The 25,736-nt window shown below is 36.1% G+C and overlaps 1 protein-coding gene across 1 annotated transcript in view; it reads left to right on the top strand.

The window, feature by feature from the left end:
* MRPS9 (mitochondrial ribosomal protein S9) overlaps positions 1–25,169 on the top strand; it is a 56,349-nt gene extending 31,180 nt beyond the window's left edge. The window contains exons 5-11 of the mRNA XM_063078695.1: positions 5,357–5,436; positions 14,315–14,400; positions 15,237–15,312; positions 17,675–17,843; positions 18,811–18,919; positions 23,136–23,305; positions 24,887–25,169. Of these exons, the coding sequence (XP_062934765.1) occupies positions 5,357–5,436; positions 14,315–14,400; positions 15,237–15,312; positions 17,675–17,843; positions 18,811–18,919; positions 23,136–23,305; positions 24,887–24,978 (782 nt within the window). The 3' untranslated portion in view covers positions 24,979–25,169. The remainder of the gene's footprint in view (positions 1–5,356; positions 5,437–14,314; positions 14,401–15,236; positions 15,313–17,674; positions 17,844–18,810; positions 18,920–23,135; positions 23,306–24,886) is intronic.
* The last annotated feature ends 567 nt before the right edge of the window (positions 25,170–25,736 follow it).

The raw sequence follows: 25,736 nt of genomic DNA, 5'->3' as shown, positions 1-25,736 counted from the left end.
ATTTCAAAAAGAAATTATATTGATTAGATTTTCTGACCAAAACTCAATAGAGTAATATAACTGTTGGGTTAAAGAGGAAATCAGGGGCCGAGCCCGTGGCGCACTTGGTAGAGTGCTGCGCTGGGAGCGCGGCGACGCTCCTGCCGCGGGTTCGGATCCTATATAGGACTGACTGGTGCACTCACTGGCTGAGTGCCGGTCACGAAAAAAAAAAAAACGACAAAAAAAAAAAAAAAAAGAGGAAATCAGAATTGAGATTACAGACTATTTAGAAATACATAACAATGAAAACAGTTCCTATCAAATCCTGAGGGATATGGACGTTGTATTATGCAGAGACAAACATATATTAGTAATTGAGGAAGAATAAAAATAAATGAACTAAGTATTTAGTTTAGGAAGCCAGAAAAATGAAATTGATGAACATAATGAAGAAAGTTAAAAGAAGTATGATAAATAAAACCAAATAGTTCTTTGAAAAAGTATTGGCTTTAAAAGTATTGGCTTTGAGGCCGGCCCGTGGCTCACTCGGTAGAGTGCGGTGCTGATAACACCAAGGCCACGGGTTTGGATCCTATATAGGGATGGCCGGTTTGCTTACTTGCTGAGCGTGGTGCTGACAACACCAAGCCAAGTGTTGAGATCCCCTTACCGGTCATCTTTAAAAACAGAAGCAAACAAACAAACAAAATAAATAAATAAATAAAAGTATTGGCTTTTCAACTTCTGGCAAATCTGGCCAAGTAAAAAAGAGAAATCATAAGAGGACAATATTAAGAATTTTAAATAACATTCAGAGGATATTTTTAAAGTATAAGATTGTTATGAGTAACTTTATTCTAATTGATTTGAAAAATCTCCCAAAGTAGGCCAGGCATAATTCTAAGTGCTTTGTATGTATTAACTCACAGTCTTCACAACAGTTTTATTAAGTGCTGTAGATGCTATTATTTTCCCCATTTTACAGATGTGGGAATTAAAGCATACGGAGTTTAACTTACCAAGGACACACAGCCAGGAAGTGACCAAGCCAGGATATAGATAGGCCCGGGTAGTCGTGCCTCCAGAACACATTTATATGACCACAACACTCTACTGAGTTTCAGACAGGCAGTTTAAAAAATAATATAATTGCCACAGTTGTTTTAATCAGGAGAATACTGGGTTAGACTAAAAGCCAGAGAAGAAGTCAAAGGTCATCAAAGACATAATGAAAGAGGCATAGGCCCAGAATGTTTTGTCAGTGAGTTCTCTTACACATTAATGGAGTAGGTAACTTTTGTTATCATGTAAACTGTTACAGAACAGAAAAAAAGAATGAAAGCTTCCAAATTCACTTTGAAGGCTTACACAATGGCCATATCTGGACATGAATTGCATAAAAAAGAAACTTATAGTCTGTTCTCAATAAATAAAATGCTAGCAAATCAAGTAAAATATTATATTAAGAGAATATACCCAGAGGACCTTTTTTCCCCCTTGGATTATAAGAATGGCTTAATGTTAAGAATTTATCAATGTAATTTTCTATGAGTCAAGGGGAAAATATTTTCATAGATAAAAAATAAAGTCAACAAAATTCAGCATTCTTTGTTTTGGCAAAAACACAAACTAGAAATAAAAAAGAAACTTTTTTAGTGTGAGAAAGATTATCATGAGAAACAAAAACATCAAATTAAAAATTGTACCTTAGATTCCATTAAGTTCAAGAATAAGGTTCCTACACTCACGTCTGTTATTTAGCATTGTTTTGGAAGTCTTAACCAGTGTGGTCTATAAAAAGTATGGATAACAAAGGCAAAAAAGTATTGATAAAAAAACTCAAATTAGGAAAATCAGTCACTATTCATAGATGTTACGATCGCCCATTTAGAATTAATTTTGTAGAAAACTGAAGTGGGGAGAGGGGTATCAAGAGCAACACAAACTAAAACACTTGTAAATACTTACAAATAAAACTTACAAAATATGTAAGAGATAATATAGAAAATTGTAAAACTTGAAGATCATAAGTGAAAATCTGAATAATTGGGAGAAAGATTCCATGTTCCTGTAAAGGAAGACAGTATTACAAAGTTACTATTTTCAAAATTGTTAATAAATTTAATTTCAAAGTGTTGGTACAACTTTTGAGGGAAAACTGTGAAGATTAAAGGTGCAAGAAGCAGCAGGATACATTTAAAAACAGTAAAGAAGGGAGCTTACTCTAACTGGTATCAAAATGTAGCAAAAACCGCTGAAAATTAAAATGGTAGTAGTGGCACAGGATAGACAGACCAGTGGAACAAAGTACAACATTTCTCCATCTGTTTTTTTTGTTTTTTTTTTAAATTTTTTACTAGCATATTCATACTTTTTTTTTTTTTTGACCAGTAAGGGGATCGCAACCCTTGGCACAGTGTTGTCCGCACCACACTCAGCCAGTGAGTGCACCGGCCATCCCCATATAGGATCCGAACCTGCGGCCTCAGCGCTACCAGTGCCGCACTCTCCCGAGTGAGCCACGGGGCCGGCCCAAATCATACTTATTCTTTATGCCCCATATCCTATCTCTTCCCCTCCCCCTTTTCCCTCCCCCTCTAATAACCACAGATTTGTTCTCTCCATCTGATAGATTAACTGTTCCTCTGTTGGTTTGTTGCCTAGATGATCTGTCCAGTACTGAGACAGTCCTCCCCTATTACCGTAAATCAGATGCTTCTTCTGTTACTCTGGAGTGTGCTTTGTGGAGAAAGAGGACCTCTTCTTTTTTTTTTTTTTTGGTCTCTGGTGGTGCTTCTCCTTGTGTTAGTGAAGTTGAGAGTCTGGTGTTCCATCTGCATGGTAGCTGTGACAGCAGCTATAAAGACTATCCGCTTTTGCGGCAACTGTGGCAATTATGGTGACTATGGAGGGCTACCCGTGTGAAAATGGTGTTTTTGGTGTGATCTCTACCTGGCTGTAGTTGGGTTTGGCTTCCCTGGCCCTATGCTTCAGGGATATTTTATGAATTCTAAGACACATTGTTTCAAAGTTTAACATCTTTGACAACAGGATGTACTTTACGATTAATGTAAACTATGATGCGTGCCATATAGTATGACAGCTTTTTTTTTTCTTTATAGTATATAAAATACATAATGGAGCATCTTCAAATCTGTGACACGTTAGAGTCAATGAAATCAAATATATCTATATATGTATATACTCTTATATGTGTACCTGTGTGTATTAGTCCATTTCTGTTGCTTATAACAAAAGACATGGAACTGGGTGATTTATAAGAAAATGAAATGTATTGCTTATGGTTTCTGAGGCTGGGATGTCCAAAGTCCAGGGAACACATCTGGTGAGGGTTTTCTTTGGTGGTGGCTTTATAGTGATGCAGGGGTCTCACATTGCTTAAATGGTGTAGCAGAGAGAGAGACTAATCTCCTCATTCACTCTCCTTTTAAAGCCCTTTAATCCACACCCATGACCACCATTTTTAATCCATTCACTACAACCTGGTCCTACAATCTCATCACCTCTTCAAGGCCCCACCTTTCAATTACCATAATAGGATTTCCCACCCTCAACAGTTACAGTGGGAATTAAGTTTTGGAAGGGACATTCAACCCAAGACACTATGTATACACATACATAATGAAATCAACTGTGATGTGAGACCCAACTCAAACATCTCTCCAAGCTTGGCAGTAGGGTCTTGTCTGCAACCAAGATGTTTGTCTTTCATGTCACTTTCTAACAGATTACATTAACAATACAGTGAATGGATTGCATAAGTAAAGGTACAAATATTGGAAAATATGCAGGATTTCATGAAGTCTGTGAAAATGATGTTGGAAAAGTATTTAAATCATTCATAAGCCATTGGCAAATACTAATCTGGTTTTATCTTTCAAGCTAAATACTCAAGCAAGACTTTTCATTATTTATTATGAAATTTTGGTCTTTAAGTGTATTCATTTGAAGTGGCCTATGTCTAATGCTAATTATCCTCAGACAAAAAAGACCTTCTACAGATGATGTAAGTAGTACTTCAGTGAAAAAGGATGTACTACTATTCAAAAAACTGTAGAAGGATAACGACTCTGCCAGAAAAAATAATATTTGTATTTCTGCCTCACAAACATAAACTCTAGTTAGATTAAATACCCAAACATGAAAACAAATAAAAATTCCAGAAGAATATATAGGAAAATAGTTTTAGAGAGCCCAAGACTTACAGTGCGCTTTCTCAGTGAAGGCAAGGATTGATTGGTGGGGGTGGGGTGAGGAAACCTAGCTGTTACAATGATTTGTGGCCCTCCAGAGCATCACTGTATACATCAGCAGTCAGTGCAGTTTATCTGTGATATTAAAATTTCATTGGGAGGGGGACAATTAGGGAAAAAATGTGGAAAAAAGCTCCTTAGTAGGATTAATAATGAATAAATGATTGAAAAATACTGCCATAGAAAAATGGTAGATTTCACTATATACATATTTTAAACTTCTTGATTATGAAAGATGCCATAAACAAAAGTGAAAGGCAAGTGACAGACTGGGGAAATAGTATTCAATTTATGTAATGGACCGAGGAGTGTAGTCTTTAGTGTACAGGCGTTTCTACAAATAGTTAACACAGAAACAACTCAGTAGAATGGGGAAAAAGACGTGGAGTTAGTGTTTGGCTTATTTACTAGGTAGTAACTCCATTTGTCAGTTTGTTTGGTGGTTATAAGAAGTGAGTGATCATCTATATTTCAAAAGGATTACATGTAACGTTTTTTTGAGGCCCTTCCATTTTAGATGTTTTATACTCTCAAAGGTGGATCACCACAGGGCTGAAACAAATGATGTGGCATAGAATTTTCCTTTTTTATATTTTTGTTTCAAATTCTGTGAATGTGCTGCATTATTGACTTTATCAGTTTTCCTTTTAAAGGCTATGGGGATGCATTGTATTTATAGCCAAACCTAATTTTTGTTGTTGTTGTTCTAACAAGATGATTTTGGCTATTGTAGGTGTTTTTATTTGAAATACATTACAGAAATTCTCATGGTGAAATATTTAGGAACATTATATTAAATATAAATATTATTTTATATTAATGGGCATGAAATATGAGGATACTTCAATAAGTTTGTAGAAAAATAGAATTGAAAGATAATATAAATCTTTCTGTGACTTTTTGAAGTACCCTCATATTAAATATCTTAAATAGTTACATATCAAATATGCTAAACCAAATATTAAAACTCTAAATTTGTTTTTTTGGCTATTTTAAAAGTTAATCACTATTATAAATGTGTCTCATAACTGCAGTTAAATACAGTTATTTGATCTGTCTCTGTGTATATTTTAATTTGTTTTCATTTGGCTTTTCATTAGCAATCCAGTGGGGAGAAGATGGCCGCCCATTTCATTTTCTCTTCTATACTGGCAAACAATCGTATTATTCATTAATGCATGTAAGTATATTATGTTTATGATAAATATTATGAACTGTAAGCTGTAAAACTAATTAGAGACCTTTCCCAGCTTCAGAATTAGCCTAGTATTTTATAATGGACAAAAGTAAGACATAGAGGTAAGATGGTATGTTGAAGAAAGACTATATTTTATTTATTTTTGTTAAAGGTAAACTTCACAGAATTTATATCAGAATGATTTGTCCTTGTAATGCTTTTACCTACAAATTGAAATCATGTCAGGAGATAAATGTCTAGCTCAATAGTGCATGTATGTGCTTCCAAGGTAAGGAAAGAGGAGACCAAGTGTACGGCGCTGTCAGGGGTTAGGAGGCATTTGCCTTGAGAGAGACTCAAATAGCTCTCTCTGCTGTTTTTGTTATTTATAGACAATTTTTGTTTTTTCATAGGTTAATGCAGTGTAGTACAAGTCTAGAATTTGGCCTAAAACACAACCTAAGAAATGGTATCATTACACTTTGACTTCCAACTGTATTTGAGTGTACTGTGAACAGTTTTTGTTTTGTTTTCAGAGCTATGAGTGTTTGATGGTGTGCAAATTTGAGATACTTCCCCAGAATTACTATGAAAAAAAAGAAAGGTGTATGCCAGTATCCAGTTTTAAATGCAGAGCCCATTTTATTTTTAGAACATGATGTCAAGTTCTGTTTTACTCATTATATGATTTTTTAAAGTTACAGAAATATTTATCAGGCTTCCCCCATCGACAGTCAAATTTCTATGGCTTGAATCAGTGCACACATTCACCCTGCTTTTTAGAGTTATCTGGTGTTTATTTGTGCTCCACAAACCCAAAGGACAAAATCCCCACTTGTCAGGTACATTTATTTCTTGGGGGAAAAAAAAAGAAACCCTTCTTTTCACTTTTTTTTTGACCTTGGGCAAATGAGCTTCTTGCCCTAGCAGAAACAAAATGAATGATGAAATGCGGAGTCTGCCTTTGCTGAGTAATGGGGCTGCCGCACAGGCCTGGCGGAGGCCCTCTCCCGCGGCCCGCGGCCCCCTGCTGTTCATTTAAATAGGTATGTCAAATCTGCCTCCAAACACCGCCGGTTTGATCTGTGGTAATATTTGTGAAGGTTCCATATGGACTTGAGCCCCCTGCAGTGCTAAGAAATAATGTACAACGCTTCATGGTGCAGACGCAAATTTTCTCTGAAAGGGATGCAGTGCTGCGTTTTAGCTGTCGGAGGGGATGATGGAGCAGACGCGCTAGGCCTGTCAACTTGTTACACGGATGGGTTGCACGCAGCGAAGCTGTGGAAAATCTGTGCCTTTTAACTTTTCTACTTAATCACGGTTGTAGCATTGCCTTTAGACTGTATGCTACATTAATTCTCTTCCTGCCTTCTGCCTTTCATCCCAAGTTTCACGGAAAAAAGTAAAGCATGCAGGTCTTGTAGAGGAGCCTTATCAAACAGCTGTCATCTGACAAGCCATTTGCATTTGTTTCGGCTGAAACCGAGCAACCCAAGGGCAAGATATTTTGTTGCATTCCATCATAATGAAGAAATTATACATTGTGTAAGAGGCCTAACTTTGTTTGTTTGCTTATGTGTTTTAAAAGGTACTGCTCAAGAAACGGATAGTTTCTTGGTGGGTAAAATCTTACCAAACTAAAATGTCAAAATATATCTGATCAATAATCCTTTCTTTTTGACTAATACAGGTTTTGTTACATATACAAGAGTTCTTTGGGCTTTTGTTTTAGTTCAGCACAGTAATTCCAAATATATGCCAGTCACTTTAATATCATGTATGGCAAATGTCATTAATTACAACTGCAGTCCCATGAGTCTCATTTCCTAGATAATGCAGATCAATATCATCTGAGATACTGTAACTTTGACAGTGACTAAATATTCCCTGTTCAACTTACAGAGCACTTTTGTGGTTAAGTCAGGCACTGCATATAAGTCCAACTATAAAACATGAGACTATTTCACAAGTGAGACTGTTTCACAAGCTTGCTCTCTCTCCTTTGTTCTGCTTCTCTTGGTTGTGATGTTGGGGGGTGGCATCTCCTCTCTCTCAGTGATCACTGTGCCATCCCCACCGCAGCACAGCAAGTAGCACCCTGAAGACTGGGGCAGGTTTTAAAGACTTGGAAATGAATCCTTGTTGCCACCATTTACTTTTGTTGATATGATTTTCTTCTAGGTGACAGGGTAAAAGACACTAAGCCAAACTGTTTTCCCATGTCGTTGGCCAACTGTAATTGTGTAAGGCATGGAGGTCACTGGCCAGGACTTTAAAAAAAAAAAAAAGAAAAACACATCTGGAGCATGTGTGCAGTTGTGTGAGGAGACCTTTCTGATGTCAGTTAACCCTTCTTATCTTCTGTCATGATGCCAAATCTTCTCTTTAGTACTTGGTGACTGTTTACACGTCAAGCTTATATATTACTTTATTACAACTAATAGAAAGTAGTACTGATGCAGCTTACAGTGAAGGGCAATACATAATGCTTTCATGAATACAGTTTCCAACTGATCTATAGTTAGTCCATCCAATTTTTTGGAGAAGTGAGGTTATTGAAGATAGATGACAGGTGTACTGCATTGTTCTGGCCCAGAAATGAAGTATGATAGAAATGTATAAAGTGAAGGAAAATTTGCTGATCCTTGAGGTTCTCACACTTTGTAAATGTGTCACACTCTAAAGGCTTATAAGCAGGTCACTTGAGATTCCCATTTTCTTATGGATGTAATGATCTACATCTCTTCAGGTTCCTGGGAAAGTTAATTAAAAACCCATTTATTTTACAGTATTGCTAATAAGATGTATAGGTATAAATAATAAAGAGTAGTTTGAGAAGAAATGGGACCTCCCGAGCTTCTCAAAGCATTTTTGAGTGCCATAAAGGGAACTCCTGCTGGATAGCACTGGCTTGGCTGGCTTTTTTTCACTCGTTTCCTTGATAGCCATGTAACCAGTAGAACTTGTATACTTTTCATACATATTTTAGGGCTTTGGTTAGATTTCAGGAGCAGAAGGAAGAAAGAGAGAAAGAAAAAAAAGAAATTTCCTGAAACAATTGCAAAAAGGTGTAAAAGAAAGAGAAAAATTTTAAAGAGGGTATAGATGTCTATGCTAAAAAGAAAATGATATACAGCAGAATAGCTCAGTTGTGAATAGCCTAGGCCTACACTAGGGAGAAGGGGTGTGGAGAAAGTGCTAGGCCAGAAGGGTGGGCTGCTCTTTGAGTCCATGGTGGTAACCCTGCCAGGGCTACCCCTTGACCACAGCAACTTGAGCCTGCTCAAGACGACCAAGCTGGTGGTGGGTGAAAGGAACAGTTCACAACCTTGGTGATCACAGTTCAGTTTGTGCAAGTCCTTTAATTTTAAGAAAAATGTTAATTCAGGTTTACTATTTTTACCAGTAGATACATTTCTGAAAAAATTAAAATCCGCCTACTAAAAGTGAGTTGAAAACTATTTAAAGCTCATTTTGGGAGGTTATTTGGCTCTGAAGTGGGAACCCTTTGTAAAACGTGACTCATTAAGTCAAGGCATGTCTGTAATGCAGCTTTCCCAGCATGCTTCTGTGGAATGCAGGTATGAAATGCTCTTCCAGAGAGGAGCTCTGAAGTGAAATGAATTTGGAATTGTTGCATATTGTGTCCTGGGGAACTCTAAAAGGGGATCCCTAGCAGAATAAAAGTTTGATGAAGTCCTTAAGTATTAAGAAACATGTTGCTTTAACCCACTGCCACTCAAATGTACACAGAGCCCTTTCTGCCCACCACGCCTTTAAATGGCCCATGAATCCAGTGCTTGGAAAAGGCTGTAGAGCATGTTGAAAATGCTGTAAGTTGTCATCTTAGGCATTGCTCATCTTAAATAAACACATTTTCTCAAAAGAGAGGTAAATAAAGTCTCCTCAGTTTTAGGACTCATATCAGCCCCAATTCATTAAGCATTTATTGAAATTTACATGAACTACCCTCAACCCAATATTTAAGATAAGGGAGGTAAGCAAATCTGAAAACGGCAAGGGGGACTTAGCATCATATAGAAACTTCATTTATATTTTAGAACTGGTTTTACAATAAACAGTGGAATATGTTCAAAGCATTTCTTTAAATTGGAGGAATTACATGGCCACAGGTGAAATTTATACCCCAAAAATGTGCAAAATGAAGAAATAGTAGTTCATTATATACTTAAACTATTCTGCTGAGTTGAAAAAAAAAGTTAAAAATATGAAAGAAAACAAAGTAATTCTAATCTTCATAACTCATGCATAAACAGGTTTTATTTGTCTTTTGAAAGAAGCTCCTGGCTTATTTAGAGATTCTCCAGTTCATTTAAAATGATTTAAGTATCCTTCAGCCCCAGTAGTGTGCTGCTTTATTATGTGAATATTCTAGACTCAATGAGCATAAGTCCTGGGGACTGTGTATCACAAAATTCTTACTTAGGTTATATGTTTCCAGATCCTCTTTGTGACTTTGTGATGGATATTTAAAACTCTTAGATGTAGGGCTCTTATCTTTAAAACTGGAATGAAAATAGTGACCCTTTTCACAGTGAGGTATTGCAAAATAACTTTCACAACTATGTAAAGTGCTTATTTTAAAAAAGCTATGGACTGGTGCTGAAATATATCTGCATGCTGTTTTAAGATTTTTCTTAACAGCAGGAGTTAATTCAGTAATTAATTCAGCAGTAGAAATTGCTATTCTAGAGGTATCTTTAATGTACATTTTTCTCACATATGAATAACTGCTACTGTATACCTTTATGCTCCACGTGTATCAATGAGGAAAATTATTTTTTTAAAAAATGGATTCAACTTACAGTCATTGCCTCTGCATTGATTTTAATCAGATTACTCTTTTTGTAATTGTATGATTGTTATTATAATATATGGTGGGGCTTTAATTTGAGGAGTAAAAATACGTGGAGTCTGAGTTACAGCCACTTTCATGTCATCACTTCTGGGTGTGTACCTTCCCAGAGCCCTTTTTCGTGTGACCTCTGTATGACACTATTTCCTTTTTATGTTGAATAAGCCTCTCTCAGTTAATGATAAATGAATTACGTTATATTTATTTCATTTGATTTTCTGTATGCCAGTGGCCAAAAAATTGAAAAGATTGTTATTTAAGAAATACATTTAATGTGATTTCTTTAACAAACACAAATTTTAAGTTAGTTACTTGACTGTTACTGAACTAGCATCTATGATGATAATTACTATTAGTTTGTTACTATTTATTTTGTGTACCAAAATACAGTTGACTTTTCCTATATCACCCCCCCCTGAAATGTTACATGTTTACCCTTCCTAAAATTGGAATTTCCTCATGATTAATAGAACCAAAACATATTTTAGAAGGATACTAAAAATTATATTGCTCATGCTCTTAGAAGGGTTTAGTTTAAGCATTTCTTTTCTGCAACCTGAGCATCTGGTATTTTCAAATTAGGCACCTTCTAAATTTGACTCATACATTATGGAAATCTGATGACACAAGGGGTGGATAGGCTTGCTTTGATTTTATGAAATATTAATCATTGCTGTGATTAATGATTCAGCATTCCACATCTGGGTTATTCCTGTCATATTTGAAAATTACACTATTAAATACAGTATGTAAACTTAGTGTAGGTGGGGTCATACTAATTCTGTAGTGTCCCTTAAAAATTAAGTGGAAACTTAACAATATACCAGAAGCTACCAGTGATAATCTGTGATGTTGACAGTTCTTGGCATATTTTATACCCTCAAGGATTTTTTGATGTAAATTAGTATACATCTCTTCAGGGAGTTGAAGCTATAGAATCTGCTTTCCAGAGAACTGTTGTCTCTACTAACCAAGGTGGAATCTCAAGAGTGGTTTTATTATGCAGAAGAGAAAGAATAAATAGAAATGGTGCATCAGTTATATTGTTTAGATTATTTGACTCTTGAAAGCCATACCTCACCCCTGCTATCATTCTTGACCATTACAGTAGGTCAGGCACTGTGCTATGTACTTTACATATATTTTTCTATTTAAGGAAGTGTATGGAGTGGCTTAATGAGAATTATGTAATTTGATGGGTTATAACCATTAAATTTTAAGCATTTGCCTTAAATGAATAGAATTTACCATGTTTAAAATTTGACATATATTTTTATGGGTTTCTTTATCATCTTTCATATTTTTTTCTGATTATTTTACTTGCACCATTTATAAATTATTATGGATCTAAATATAACACTAGAAGGCAATGGCATAGTGAAAGAATATTTTAAGAAAAATATGGAGTTAAAGTAAAAATTGCTCAAAAGGCACTGAAAAATTATGGTTAATTTAGCAACACAAACTTCGACTCGAAACTTAACCTCTGAGGCAGGTCAATTATTATTATTCTAGTTTCCTTGTTATTGCAGAAAATTAAGTAAACTCTCACAGGCAGAGGAGGGTATCTTATTACTATTGTTGATGTTCTCTTAAGTTCATATATTCTTAGCTAGATTTGAAAGATTTACCATTTCTGACTTTTGCACTCTCCAAATCTCAGGACTGGACCAGGCAGCTGAGAGGCTTGCTGCCATCCCTTCACCAGATGTAGTAGTCTGGCTGCAGTCTGGCCTGTGACAGGCCATGCCAGGTGCATGGTGACATGCTGTTTACGTGTGTCTGTCCTCTTCGTACAAGTGGGGAGGATTCATGGGGTGGGGTGGTGGGGGATTTCTTTGTTTTACCCGTTCAGAGTATTTGAGAAGGGCTTTCTAGGAACAAAGGTGCATAGAAAATTTCTGATATACTATCCATTTGGAGTCCCAACCCAGTGCTCTAGCCTTTAAAAATGAGTTAAAAGTACCCCAGCCACAAACAGTCAATGAGACTTACCAATTCTTAGGAGATACATTTTAGAATTTTACTTTAAGTTGGATAACGGGTACATACAATGTCCTATATGTGGATGGTTCATGTTAGTTCTTGCTTTCTTTAGGAGGGACAGTTCTTTGTTTTAAGTTGTTGGATACATTCCTCTGCTGCTGCAGGGGATGGATTTGTACTTGGGATGTAGTTGTAGGGACAGTTACAGTTAATTAGGACACTAGGATTGAATTAACTTCACTTGTCCCTTTGCTCTTGTATAGAACTAGACTCTACACAGTTCTCAAACTTCAGTGTGCATCACTGAGAGTCATCTTTAGAAAAAACCACGGGGCCCCATCCTAGAGGTTCCTCTTCAGCAAGTCTGGAGTGAGGCCTGAAAATTTACATTTCTAACCAGTTCTGGGCTTAGCTGCTGCTGCTGGTCTGGGATTAAAGTAACCTTTAGAGTTACTGAACCAGAGTGATGGATTCACTTGTAGTTTAAGATTCTCATACCCACTGTTAGAGTCTAGCTGACTGGCAGTGTTGTAGCTTCTAAGTGCTACTTTTCTTTTCTTTCTCTGCTTCTTTTCCTTTTCTCTTCTAAACTCTCAATTCTACTACCCTGGTGAAAAACAAAGCAAAAAACACTCTTATGAGTCTCTCCAGCCAAAAGAAATGAACTTTTACATCCTTATTCACTGAGAAGTCCTACCCATTGAGTATAATCTCAACTTTTCTCACCTATATTTATGTTACATATACTCAAAGACTCAGTCCTTACATTCCTTTTTCAATTTTTTGCATTCTTTTTGCCCATGAGAGAAATGAACCAGTGAAAAGAGGCTGCATAATGAACATGGTGCTGAAACGCAAGCAGTAGTAAATGCAGCAACAGTGGCAGAGGGACATTTCTCTTGCTCATAGAACAAACTTTATCAGTTACACTATCATGTAATACAGCAGTCTATCAAAGCCCACAAGAAGCTGCCCCCCCCCCCACAAAAGAAACTTGAAATTATTAAGACTTTTTGAGATATGGACCAATATCTGTATCAGTAACAGGGTGTGTCTTCTGACATTAGCTAATGATATTGGAAGCTATTATGATTAGCCAAAAAAATTAAGTCATTTATATCCTTTCTAGTTTAGCCTTTTAAAATGTCTACCTGTTTATGAGGCATTAGTATGGTAGGTTATATGTGAATAATAAGTGAATAAGTACAAACTGTTCATTCATAAGGACTCACTATTGGGTGTGAGTCCTTAAAAAATTGAGTTTGCTCAATCAAAAATATTGGGAGACCATTACATTATTCTGCTTGTTGTAAACTCACTGCCTGGAAAATATATTTCATTGATGATCCTTATTACTGGATTATTGCTTTTTACAAGTTCTAACAAAGTGGCAAATGGCATTTCTCCTATTTCCACTGCAATTTAACAAGTGACACACATTCTCAGACTTTGTTAGAAAGTAAATTAACAGAAAGAAATCAAATAATGAAAAACAAATGTAATAGAAAACTCTTTTTCAAGGTACAAACTACATGGTGAAGACTTAAATATTATGAAAATATTAAATGTTAAATAAGTAGTTCAGTTGTAAATACCATAAATTTTACTGGGTATTCTCTACATTTAAAGCACATATTGTTGTATAAATTATGGTTTTTCTTAAGGAAATTTTTTTATCCTGTTGTGAAACTGAAAGGAAAATACTTTATAGTTTTTGTCTGTTTTTTAACCAGCCTCACTGAAGTGGAGTTGTAAAATTTTTATAGTTATTTTAAAATCAATTAAAGTGTGCTATGATGTATGATACTAAATTCTCATTGAAATTATCATCCTTTAGATTGAATGAGAAATAGTATTATTGAAAAGCATTTTCAGTTTTATTTACTCTGCAGCTAGATTCATTGAAGAGGTCATGTTAAAAATAAGGAGTATTCACAGGGAAAAAAACATGAAATATATCATAAGTAATAATGTACCCTCTCTCTTATTCTATTAAATATATTTTATTTGCCATAGGAATTATATGGAAAGGTACTAGATGTAGAAAAACATCAAAATCAGTTGCGAGCCAAAGGTCTACTTCCAGAAAAAACTGAAACCAGGTAAGTTCTTTTCTTCCATTAAAATATTTATAAAATTTGAACTAAAAAAATGCCAATTATTGGTATTTTTTAGACATATCTGAAGCCTAAAATTCATTCAGTATTTTAGCATTAATCAAAGTTAGGATTCAAAATAATATGTGATTTTTGTTTAGAAAGAAGCAAATATTGAGGTTATTTTTGTGTTACTTCATACTGGATTTATGTATTAAATGGCATTTAGTTACTATATTTGGATACGGTGTCCTCAGAATTTTTATATATATAGCTGCACATTGATTTAGCATTTGAATGCTTTAATATTTTCTGGTATTTCAAGGTTTTTGCTTCTATTTGGCAAACAGTGATAGATAACATTCATCAACCTGAGTAGCCAGTTTAAATTTTGGCCTACCTATTCACATATTTTCTTGTGCAGAAGACACAGGTCTTTGACCACACCCTGTTTAAGTTGTGAATGCACTCCTAGCCCTTTATTTGAACTACTTTAGTCCATTGACAGGTCAATTTTGTGTCCATAACATCTTTTTTGAAGTAAATTTTACAGGCACAATTTTAATATTTAAAAATCTGGTGGCTTTTAATATCCTATTGTTCCACAGTGGCATATTTAACTCTTCAAACAAAAGATTTGCTGGAGGAGATCTATTTTCTAAAGTAAATTGAGGAAATGGAATAATATTTCTTAAAAATAGTTCACTTGGATGAAATTACTGCTATATAATATAAAACTTTGTTTTCGAATCATGAATTGCTACTATATGTAGGATCTTTTGTGATATAACTCTAATTGCATGGTTAATCAAAAAGAGAATGTATGTGTGATATTTTAACAGAGACCTGATTGGCAGCAGATGGCTGATTAAGGAGGAACTAGAAGAAATGTTAGTGGAAAAATTGTCAGATCAAGATGTGAGTAATTAATCTTTTTAATTTAAGGGGACCTGTACGATGAGAATACAGACAATTGCTGTATTTAGGATCCTAATAGTGATGTTCCTCAAAGGCAGCTGTTCCCTAAGACCTTTTTTTTTTTTTAACATATTCATCATTGATATCTGCCATGAGAGGGCCTTATCTGCGGTCAGGAAGGTGACATGTTGAGTCTCCAGATTCTCCTTTTATAAGTGCCCTCATGTCCTTTGCCAGTTGATTAGGGGAGCACAGCAGATGTCATTTTCCATCTCCTTCAATAAGACCAATGGATAATTCTACAAGCTAATGATAAGTGTAAGGAGCCATTACAGGTTAAGTAGAAAGGGAGGCAGCACATGTTACCATGTTACCTTCATGCAACTTGCTGCTTCCTGGCTTACCTTGTGTGCCCTACCTGTAAGGTCAGTCGTTTTCATCTTGGGATCTGCAAATCGCCTATATCAGAATCACTTGGAATGCTGGTTACAAACTGCAGTATCCTAACTGAGCCTCCTCCAAGACCTGGTGCAGAATCTCTAGGGGGTCACCCAGGAATCCATCCTTTTAACAAATTCCCCAGGCGAATCTTGTATCCTATCAAGTTTGTGACCGCTGCTTTAGGTCTTAATTGCATTCTTACTTTGTTAAATGTTCTAACATATCCCAGCATCATCAGAGAAGTTTGATGTTTTAAGTTTAAATTACTTCCAGCAAGATTTGAGTGTAGCTACATTTTACAAATTGTTTCATGAAGGATTTTTTCCTTCCTCAGCAGTGGCTAACATCGTTAGTACCTTGCCACCACATAGATTTTAAGTCATGTGCTTCAGTTGTTCTTTTTCTCATTTAACATACTGGAGAAATTAATGATTTACAGAAGTTGCAATTTGCTTAAATAAGATGTCAGGCATTTGGTTAGCGATAGATCCAGAGTTAATTTCTAACATCCTAATTGCAAGTATTGCTACACCTGAACCTAACTGAAAAGTCTCTTTGCTTCTTCATTGAACACATCAATTCGTTGTTTCCTCTGTTTTCTGGCTGCTTTGATTTTTATAACTCAGGTATTTTTTTCCCACTTTGGAAATATTCCAAGGACTTTAATATGGGCAGGCAGCTATGAAAACAAAACAAACATACTGTATATAATAATCTTCTATACTTTGGGGGTACTGGCTATCAGAAGACATCCTGACGTTTATGACTGGTATCAAGATGAGGGAGGTGGGGGTGGTCAGTGACTTCTTAAACACTGAACCCAGTTTTTGAGCAAGGCTGTGTCCTCCCTGTAGTGCCCCTTTGTAGGTTCAACAGTAGTCATCGAGAGTGTGTGAGATGGAATTGAGAGAGTGGCTGAGAACAGAGGACATAGGCTTGTGACTGGAGGGGAGCATGGAGCCCAGTACCATAGAGGGCACCCTTACCTGGAAGGTTGCCTTCTCTCTCATCATTACATTGCAGGAACCTGTACTCGAAGCAGTTCTTTTCATATTGAAGTTTTTAAATATTTCATAACTGTTAATGGCAGATTTTCACTGTGAAGGCCATGGTGACGAAGGATGAGTATGATTTTTAGTGTTGCAAAAAACACAAGTAAGGTTATCAAAAAAACTGGGTTTCACAATCCATATTAACTGAGGATCTCAAGTGTTAGTTGTTTCCTTCTCCATAAACACTTTAGAATGATTATTCTGGCTTCTAATTTTAAGGGGTTAATACCAAGTTGTTTACTTTCTAATCACATGTTCAAGAACTATTAAAAAAAATGCACAGAGTAGCAAGGATAATTTATTTCAAGAGGTTGCCCTTTAAGTCAAGTATCTCTTGAATTTTTAAATAGCTTGATTGTTCGGTTTTAAAGGAAATCATAAACATTAAAGTAACACAGCTTGAACAACCAAAGATATATTTGCCAAATGTATTATGAAATATAATTTAAGAGGTACATTTTCTCAACATTAAACTCTTTCCATTTTACTATCCATAACTTAACTAGAAATTATTTATAAATCTCCTCTTGAAACAGTTCTAATAAAAGAGTGGAAATTACACTTGAAGATCTCTAAATACTTTTTGAAAATGAATTTAAATCTCAATTTCATAATCATAATACAAAGAAATTGATTTTTTTAATGATAAATCTCTTTGTTTCTCAAAAGAAAAGATTTAGCACTAAAGATACACCGGAAAAAGGATGTGTCTGCATGCTGTTTTAAAAGCAGCATGAAGATGCAAAAGTGTCATCCTGTCAAAATTCATCAAGAACAACAACATTGGAAAGATCAAGTGTGTAAAAATAGAAAAAATTTAGCAAATGCAATTACACTTGCATCTTCTAATGAATTTTTATTGTCTGTAGTATATGCAGTCCATACGGCTGCTAGAAAGGTTATTGACATTGCAACATGGTGCTGCTGAAGAAGAATTTGTGCAGAGGTTTCGCAGAAGTACAACTATTCAATCAAAAAAACAGCTGATTGAACCTGTGCAGTACGATGAGCAAGGAATGGCCTTTAGCAGAAGCGAAGGTAATGACATTCCATGGAGAGAAAATAAATATAGTGAAGATCGAAAAACTACAATTATTTTTATTTGCTGTTGCTGTCTGGTATGCATTTGATTTTTTTGATTTGTTTATTTTTGCTACTGCTACACTGGCTTTTCTAATTGTTAAGATTCTATTGAAGGTTTTTAAAACAACCTTATAATGTCCCAAGAAAAAATGTGGATACATACCTCATAATTACATTAACACTTTTCATTTTCTCATATTTATATTAAATCTTTTTATTTTTACATTTCAACTGGTAGAATCCATAAAATATTTATAATAAAGGCTCCTTCTCAAAAAATGAAAATGCTCAGTGAATCTGCCTGTCAGATGCTAAAACTGTGTAATATGTGAAAAGTTCAGGTCCTCAACTCACATTTTTTTTTGTATGTATATAAAGATATTTGACATGGTTCAACTTCAAAGAATTGACCCATTAAATGATATATTTGCAACTCTTAAAAATTTTAACATCATTTCTTTGTCATTTTCAATTAGTGTTTCCAAAGAAATGTGACCTTTCCTGAGAACTGTTTTTATTTCTCCTGATTATTTTTCATTACACTATTCATATATTTTTTAAAAAATTATATTGGATATATTCTTATTGATTATAAAAGAACACTATGTAAATTGTTGGGGTTTTTTTAGAGTAAGGTAAATGAATATGTATTACTTTGTTAGTTGTTGAAACTAATTTAAAATCATTTTAATATTCCTAAAATGGAATTGAAGAATAAAATTACCTCACAGTAAGCTGTACTACATCCATTGTGGCGTAGTTTACCTGTTTTACTTTTGTTTTACTTGCAATAGTTATAGAACTTTCGTATGTACAGTGTTGTATATTGTTACTCTGGAAAAACAAGTTTTAATGTAGTTTTACCTGTCTCCAAGCACTGGTCTTTAAGATTTTTATTAATAGGAATTTTATGTTTTTAAAGGTAAAAGAAAGACCGCAAAAGCGGAAGCAGTTGTTTATGAACGTGGAAGTGGAAGAATAAAAATAAATGGAGTTGATTATCTGCTTTACTTCCCAGTTACACAGGACAGGTTTGTTTCTGGTTCTGTTTTGATTTTTCTTTTTAAAGAAAATATACTTTATCATACATTGTGATCAATTAAGAAGGCTTGTGATTTTTTTTATTTGTCTGAATGAATATTTCTCTTTACCAATATAGTATGTCACCCTAGCCAAATGGAAGCTATTACTATTTTTTATGTAATCTTCCTGACATTTTATTTTATTTTTTATTCGTTAATTTATTTTTTTTAAAAGGTGACCGGCAAGGGGACCTTAACCCTTGACTTGGTGTTGTCAGCACCACGCTCCCCCATGAGAGCTAACCGGCCATCCCTATATAGGGATCCGAACCCGCGGCCTTGGCGTTATCAGCATCACGCTCTCCCAAGTGAGCCTCGGGCTGGCCCCTCTTCCTGGCCCCTCTTCCTGACACTTTAAAGTGCAGCTTTAGAATTTCTCATTTCTGAACTCTTCCTCCTCTTTCCGTCAGATCCCACTGGTATTTGAATATTCTTAGATATACCTTTTGTTCTGAAAAGCAGACTATGCAAAAATGCAAGAAAAGTGTATTTCCACCTGGTTTGGGGGTGAAGGTGCCCAAAACAAAATAACCATCCCAGAAGCAGCATTGGCCCTTGTGCCAACCACAGGCACTGGGTAAGGAAGAGCGCGAGTAGATTTCTCGTGGTATATGTTTGTTTTCCTGATTATGAATATGAGAAAAAGTCTGCTTTTTCACCTTGGATTTATTTCTACTCAGAGGAAGTTGATTGTGTATATATTGAGCAAGCAAAGAAACCTGACATCGTGGGTTAAAAAAGAGCTCATCAGGCTTCGCTTGGTTCCCAGGGCCGAATGTGGCAGTTTTATTTTTTAAACTTTGTATCCCATGGAGAAATAGGCATTAATCATAAACAGATAGTACATTCTTCTAATCCTCTACATATACTCATCTTAGAACTCTGTGTGAGTCACTATAAAAAGGCTCTTCTTGAGACGTTTATTATTTTTCCTGTAGTTACTGTCATCATCCACAAGGAACAGAAGTTCGGTATGATTAGTTCCTCCTTTCCTAATTCTTCTCCTGATTCCTGAACATATTGTGGGATTTAAAGTCAAAAGGCTAATGCGCTTCTGATCCCAATGCTTATGGAAGGAAAAGAGGACCCTTCTAATGTAGTGTAAGCTTCTGGACACAATAATTACTGCAGGAAATGTATGTTTATTTTATTTGTGTGTGTGCCTGTATCAAGAAGTCGTGTGCTGTTAACTACACTTAATATGGATGAAACTAATGCAGCCACCATCCGCACAGGGAAAGGGAGAGAGGAAACTCGTATTTCCCTCAGGAAAAGCCAAAGAGAGACACACCACAGGGGGTGTGGTAGGGATGGCGACTTGAGCACTGGGAATTGCAGGGAGGAGTGGCATTTGACCAGGAGCCTGTCTGTCCATTTGTATTCAGATATGACTCCTGATGATTTAACAGCAAGTCTGACAATTAAATTTTATCCTTAGATGTTATTCTTCGATTTGAATTTAACAGGCATTTACTAAGGATCGTCTTTGTGCCCAGTCTTGTTGAGGGCATTGTGAAGATATGAGAGCTGCGTAAGATGTGATTCCTGTCATCAGGAAACTTCCAGTCTGGTTGGGAAGCCTAGGGCTAGTCCCTCATCATCTTATGTAGTTGTAGGGATTTAGGGCAGCTATACTACCCATGTTCTAGCCTTTCTTCTTGCAGGAGCAGCTCACTAGCTTACAAAGTCAGCAGCAAAGTGACCATTGACCGATAGGAAGACCACTGAACCAAGAATCAGGCATCTTGATTCTAGTTCTGTTTCTTAGCTCTGCGACCTTAGCCAAGATGCTTAAAGGTCACTTCCGTAATTGGCAGGAGGGAGTTGAACTTGATGATCTCTAAGATGCTTGCTTCAAAGTCAGTTGAATCTGCTTGCTTATCTTTCCAGGGTCCTTTCTTCAGTGACTGTTTTACACAAACTGCAAACTGGTCATTGACAGCATTGACTCTGTTGCCTTCCCAGTGTCATAAGAGAGTTTTTATTCATTTATTCACTTACATGACAAACATGTATTGCTATTTGCTTGGTATGGTGGGATTCAAAGATTGCTAACCTTTCTGATATGGAAAGGCCTTTGCTCTGTTAGGCAACCAATAAAGCAACTTTCAATTGATTGTCTCTGCAAAAGAAATGCATTCCCCACACAGTACTAACCATGTAATAGAAGAGACAAGGTTAGCATTTAAGCAATTAAAGAAAAATAGAAGAGTATGCAATTATATACTTAACTACATGCTATAGAATTGGTGCCACGGGAGTAGCATTCAGAGAAGATATAAATGAGGAAATCGTTTATTTTTATTTTTTTTAAATAATGCTGATTCATGTAACAAAAAAATTAATTTGATTATTTTAATTCAGGATTTCATCTGAAATCCCCAAGACAAGAGAAAATGAACTGCGAAATATTTTCATGTCATGTAACTCTTTTCGCTTGTGCTAATTTGCAGTCCAGTATAATTAAAATAGGTAGTTATATAACAATCATTTTTGATTATTATCCTTTTGGGTATTTTTTTCATCTATTTACAAATTTCTTACTGTACCACAGTGTTCCACCAACTTCCCAGCTGTCCAGATTCTTCCTAAAGTTTCTTTTTTTTTTACCTTGATCACTCTGGCCCCATTACTCTGATATATGTATCTCTAGTAATTACATTATGAAATCTATTTTCTCTGAATTTTCACCTAAGTTTTTATATTTATATAAGTATTTGTTAGGGAATCTAAAATTTTAGGAATTAAGACAGATAAGTATTTAAGCTCCAACAAGTGGTTGTCCAGAATCCTCTCTTATAACTTCACTTATGTGTCTAACCCACTTAACCGTGTTAGGTGACACCGAAACCTCCTGTGTGCACGGGTTAATCCCATAGATTCTGTCTTGGCTTCTGTTTCCTCACTGGGAAAATGCAGTGATGAGAATTAGATTTTTAGTCTAAAAAGCTTCTTTAGTTACAGTAATATGGCTACTACTTATAATAGTACTATTTTTATAACTTACGGTTAATTTTAATTTGGTTGCTTTGCAGCATTTGCTCAAAAAAGCGATATAGATGTATGATTTTTTCTGTTGTATGAGCTGTGTCGTGCCTATAGAGTGTTGTTACAAATTCCAGTTCGCTATGGCCCTTGAAGGTCGTCTTCTGCCCATCTGCATGTGCTTATGTTGCTAGTGTAGTGCAGAGAGTAACACTCGAATGTCCTGTCCTTAGTCATGTCTCAGCTATTGTTATAATAAGCTTCATTTTGGATCTAGAAAGCTACAGTGTCAGAACACACAAATGCAATATAAATGGACTTTTCTAAATAAAAATTGAGCAGAGATATTAAGGCAGAATAACAGCAAGTACTGACAAAGGTGATGGTGAACATCATACCTAGCATATAAATAGCATTCAACAAATACTTGTTCTGTTGAGTGAGAGACGGTCCAGGGTCATGTTCTGTCTGTGGTACCTGCCCGGGACCACATGGCCACTCACTGACCCAGAGGGAGCAAGCCTGACTGGGGTTGTGCAGGGTGTCACCTGGCCCCAGGCAGGTAGCAGGACCCTACAGCTTAGAGAACTATAATAGGAATATGTGGGGTCTTTTTGGTGGGGGGGGGGGGGGGGGAGTGTTGGTTGAATGTAGTTTTGATAACTTTAAAAACTAACCGTATTAAGTTGAGCATTATACATCATGCAAATACATTGTAGTATACTTTATTTAGTGAATCCAAATGGCATTTGATAATTGCCTGGGAAGGCCTGTTAATTTTATATCTGATCATTGAATCCAGAGAGGTTAGAATCAATTGATTAATGGAGTCCTCCAACTTTAAGGACTTTTTTATGAGGTTATTTTCAAGCCTTACAAAGTTCTCATGAGATAGAGGATTGACAAACTGTAAGAGAGTGTATTGCTGTATTCTCTACTTAAAGTGTATTTGCTATATGCAAGAAAAAGAGAAATAGACCTTACATCCTTCAGCAGAGCATTCTAAATGTCAGAAATATCTGTGTTTTTGTATTATGTCATAATAGATTGATTGAGACATATGACAATGGAACGTTAGCATGCATCATATGGTTTCTACAAGTATTCAGAGTGTCGGCAGTCTGCAAGCTCATGTTTCTTTACAGTGAACTTATCCACGTTTACTTGTGGTGTGCTTTAGAGAACAGTTGATGTTCCCCTTTCACTTCCTTGACCGACTTGGAAAACACGACGTGACCTGCACAGTCTCAGGGGGCGGGAGGTCAGCGCAGGCCGGAGCGATACGCTTGGCAATGGCAAAAGCCTTGTGCAGCTTTGTCACAGAGGACGAAGTCGAGTGGATGAGACAAGGTATGAATCTAGGTGGGAGGGGCATGGTGTCCCAATACCATACTAGTTACCCAAAATCAGTGAGAAGATACTTAGTTAAATATGTAATATTGAAGTTTGCTGGTTTCTCCTTTCCTGCTACAGAACCATTACAGTATTTTTCAGCTTTGATTTCTAGAAGGTGTTTTTGTATCATGGCATAATGGATTGATTGAGACGTATGACATAAGATGGTCTCCACGCGCTCTGCCCTCCACTGTGAGCCACTGGGCTTCAATATAAGTGCTGCCTGTGGCTTAGGTCACAATTTTTTAAGCCTCTTATTAAAAATCCATTTGCTTATCAATAATTTGCCATTATATGGGATTCATATCTAGTCATTAAAATAATTGATAGTAACCTAAACAATTCTGCAAGTTTGAGCTTCTGTGCTATCTGAAAGTAATAAAACATTATTACTTACAATTTAAACTAGAATTTAAACAAGTCTTGTCTGTATTTTGTCTAAATTATTATTGTCTTATTCCACACCCTGTAAGTACAAGTATGTGTAAAAGCTTATGGCTACATAATAAGCGATTGAAGTTTTTCTTTGCTATATGGCCGTTGAAAGACCCACTAATAAAATACCTAAGCATTGTATACAGTGAAGAGATGTGCTAGTGCTGAGAGGGTGAAAAACACAAGGAAAATCTGTGGTCTGTTTATGTTTTTATGAAAGCAATTTAAGAGCTTTCTCATCGGCAGTGTTCTTGGAATGTGTGGTCTTCACTAACACTCTGGCTCCAACCACTAGTGGGACGCTTCCATTGGACCATAAGCTAAGAGTGACTCAGAAATTGCCTAGAGATGTGATTGCTTCTGATGACTGGGAGAATGGAAACTTTAACTGACTTTCTTTTAAACTGACTTTATTATTTTAGAATAAACTGCTTATGTGAGAATGAAGCTCTAATAAAACTTAATTTTAGATTCTGAAACAAAATACCAAGGAATATTATTATCACACAAAATATAATAGTAAAATACTTTCTTTTCTGAAATACAAGGGGTCTTCAAAAAGTTCATGGAGAGATTTGTGTTATCTTTTCCTTCCATTTTCCCATGAACTTTCTGAAGTACCCTGTGTGTCGGACACGTTGTGTTCTCATGCGTATGCATGTTCCTGCACGCTTCCTCGTGCTTTGCTGTACAGGAAGTCTCTCCTCTCCCTCTCTCTGCATTAAACCCTCGCCTCTGCAGCAATGGTGTGCAGGACAAGCTCCATTGCAGTGAACAGTGACTGCCCACAAGAGAGCAGCTTTGTCTTCAGTTGAATAAGCTTAAAACCGGAAAGGTGTCATGTTTCTCATAGGATAAGGAAAGCAGACTCAAGTAATGTAGCTGGTGTTTGTCTCAGAAACTGGGAAAATATCCTAAAAGAGTAAAAGCAAACTGCCGTCATGAGATTTATACCAAGCTGATAAATAGGTCTGGTTGCTTTCCTCCAGTTTTTTTTCCTCTGACAACAGTACCTATAAATTCATGTATTCACCTACTTTTCTGCTACGCAGCATACAATTAATTTCATGGTTCATAAAAGCTTCTCTTTTTATGCTGCAGCTGGACTACTTACTACTGATCCACGTGTCAGAGAACGGAAGAAGCCAGGCCAAGAGGGAGCCCGCAGAAAGTTCACCTGGAAGAAGCGCTAAGGATTTTTTTACAGGAAAAGAGAGGAGAAGCATATATATGTGCCTGACATGTGACAGACACATGATAAATAGTAGCTGGCCAGTGTGAGGGCAGCGGTATCAGAAATTTTTTTGAGTTGTGACATGATTTATTTCTAAATGTGACTTTGTAAAGGTTACCTTTAAAAAATAAAAAAGAATGTTAGCTTTAATCTGTAGCTTTATTTTTTTAACTTTCTCAAAAGATACTTTTAGGAGCTTACTTCATAGAATCTTGGCATATTAGACATGAAAGGAACATTGAGCAAGATACAGTTGAGTTACCTCGTTTTACAGATGAGAGGGTTCATCCCCAAAGAATAAGCAACCTACCAGAGCCAGACCACGACTAATTTGATGCCAGACCTAGACTAGAACTCATTTCTCCTGATTCTGTTGTTTTCCCACATGGCGGGTGCTACGACATAGTTTTTGAAATTGAGGGGGTGAGAGTGCTTGTTCAGAGAAGGAAGTGAGTTAGCCTCTGTGTCAGGAGCCCAGCCAAGCTGGAGAGAGCTGAGCTGCCAGATGTGCGAGTGGCTGAGCACAACAGCCAGATGAAAGTCACAGCCGAGCCTTTAGTCACTTACTGCTATAGGATGAGCAAGACGCTAACCAGAGAAAGTGCCCCACACTGTCCCACATTTAAGGTCAATTTTGTTCTGGGGTGTTTTTTTTTTAATTTTTTTATCATATATATTTAAGGTATCCAACAGGATGTTTTGAGATATATATATATA

Source organism: Cynocephalus volans, chromosome 14 (assembly GCF_027409185.1).
Source record: "Cynocephalus volans isolate mCynVol1 chromosome 14, mCynVol1.pri, whole genome shotgun sequence".
In the NCBI taxonomy this organism is placed as follows: domain Eukaryota; kingdom Metazoa; phylum Chordata; class Mammalia; order Dermoptera; family Cynocephalidae; genus Cynocephalus; species Cynocephalus volans.
This window is presented reverse-complemented; position numbering and strand designations above follow the sequence as displayed.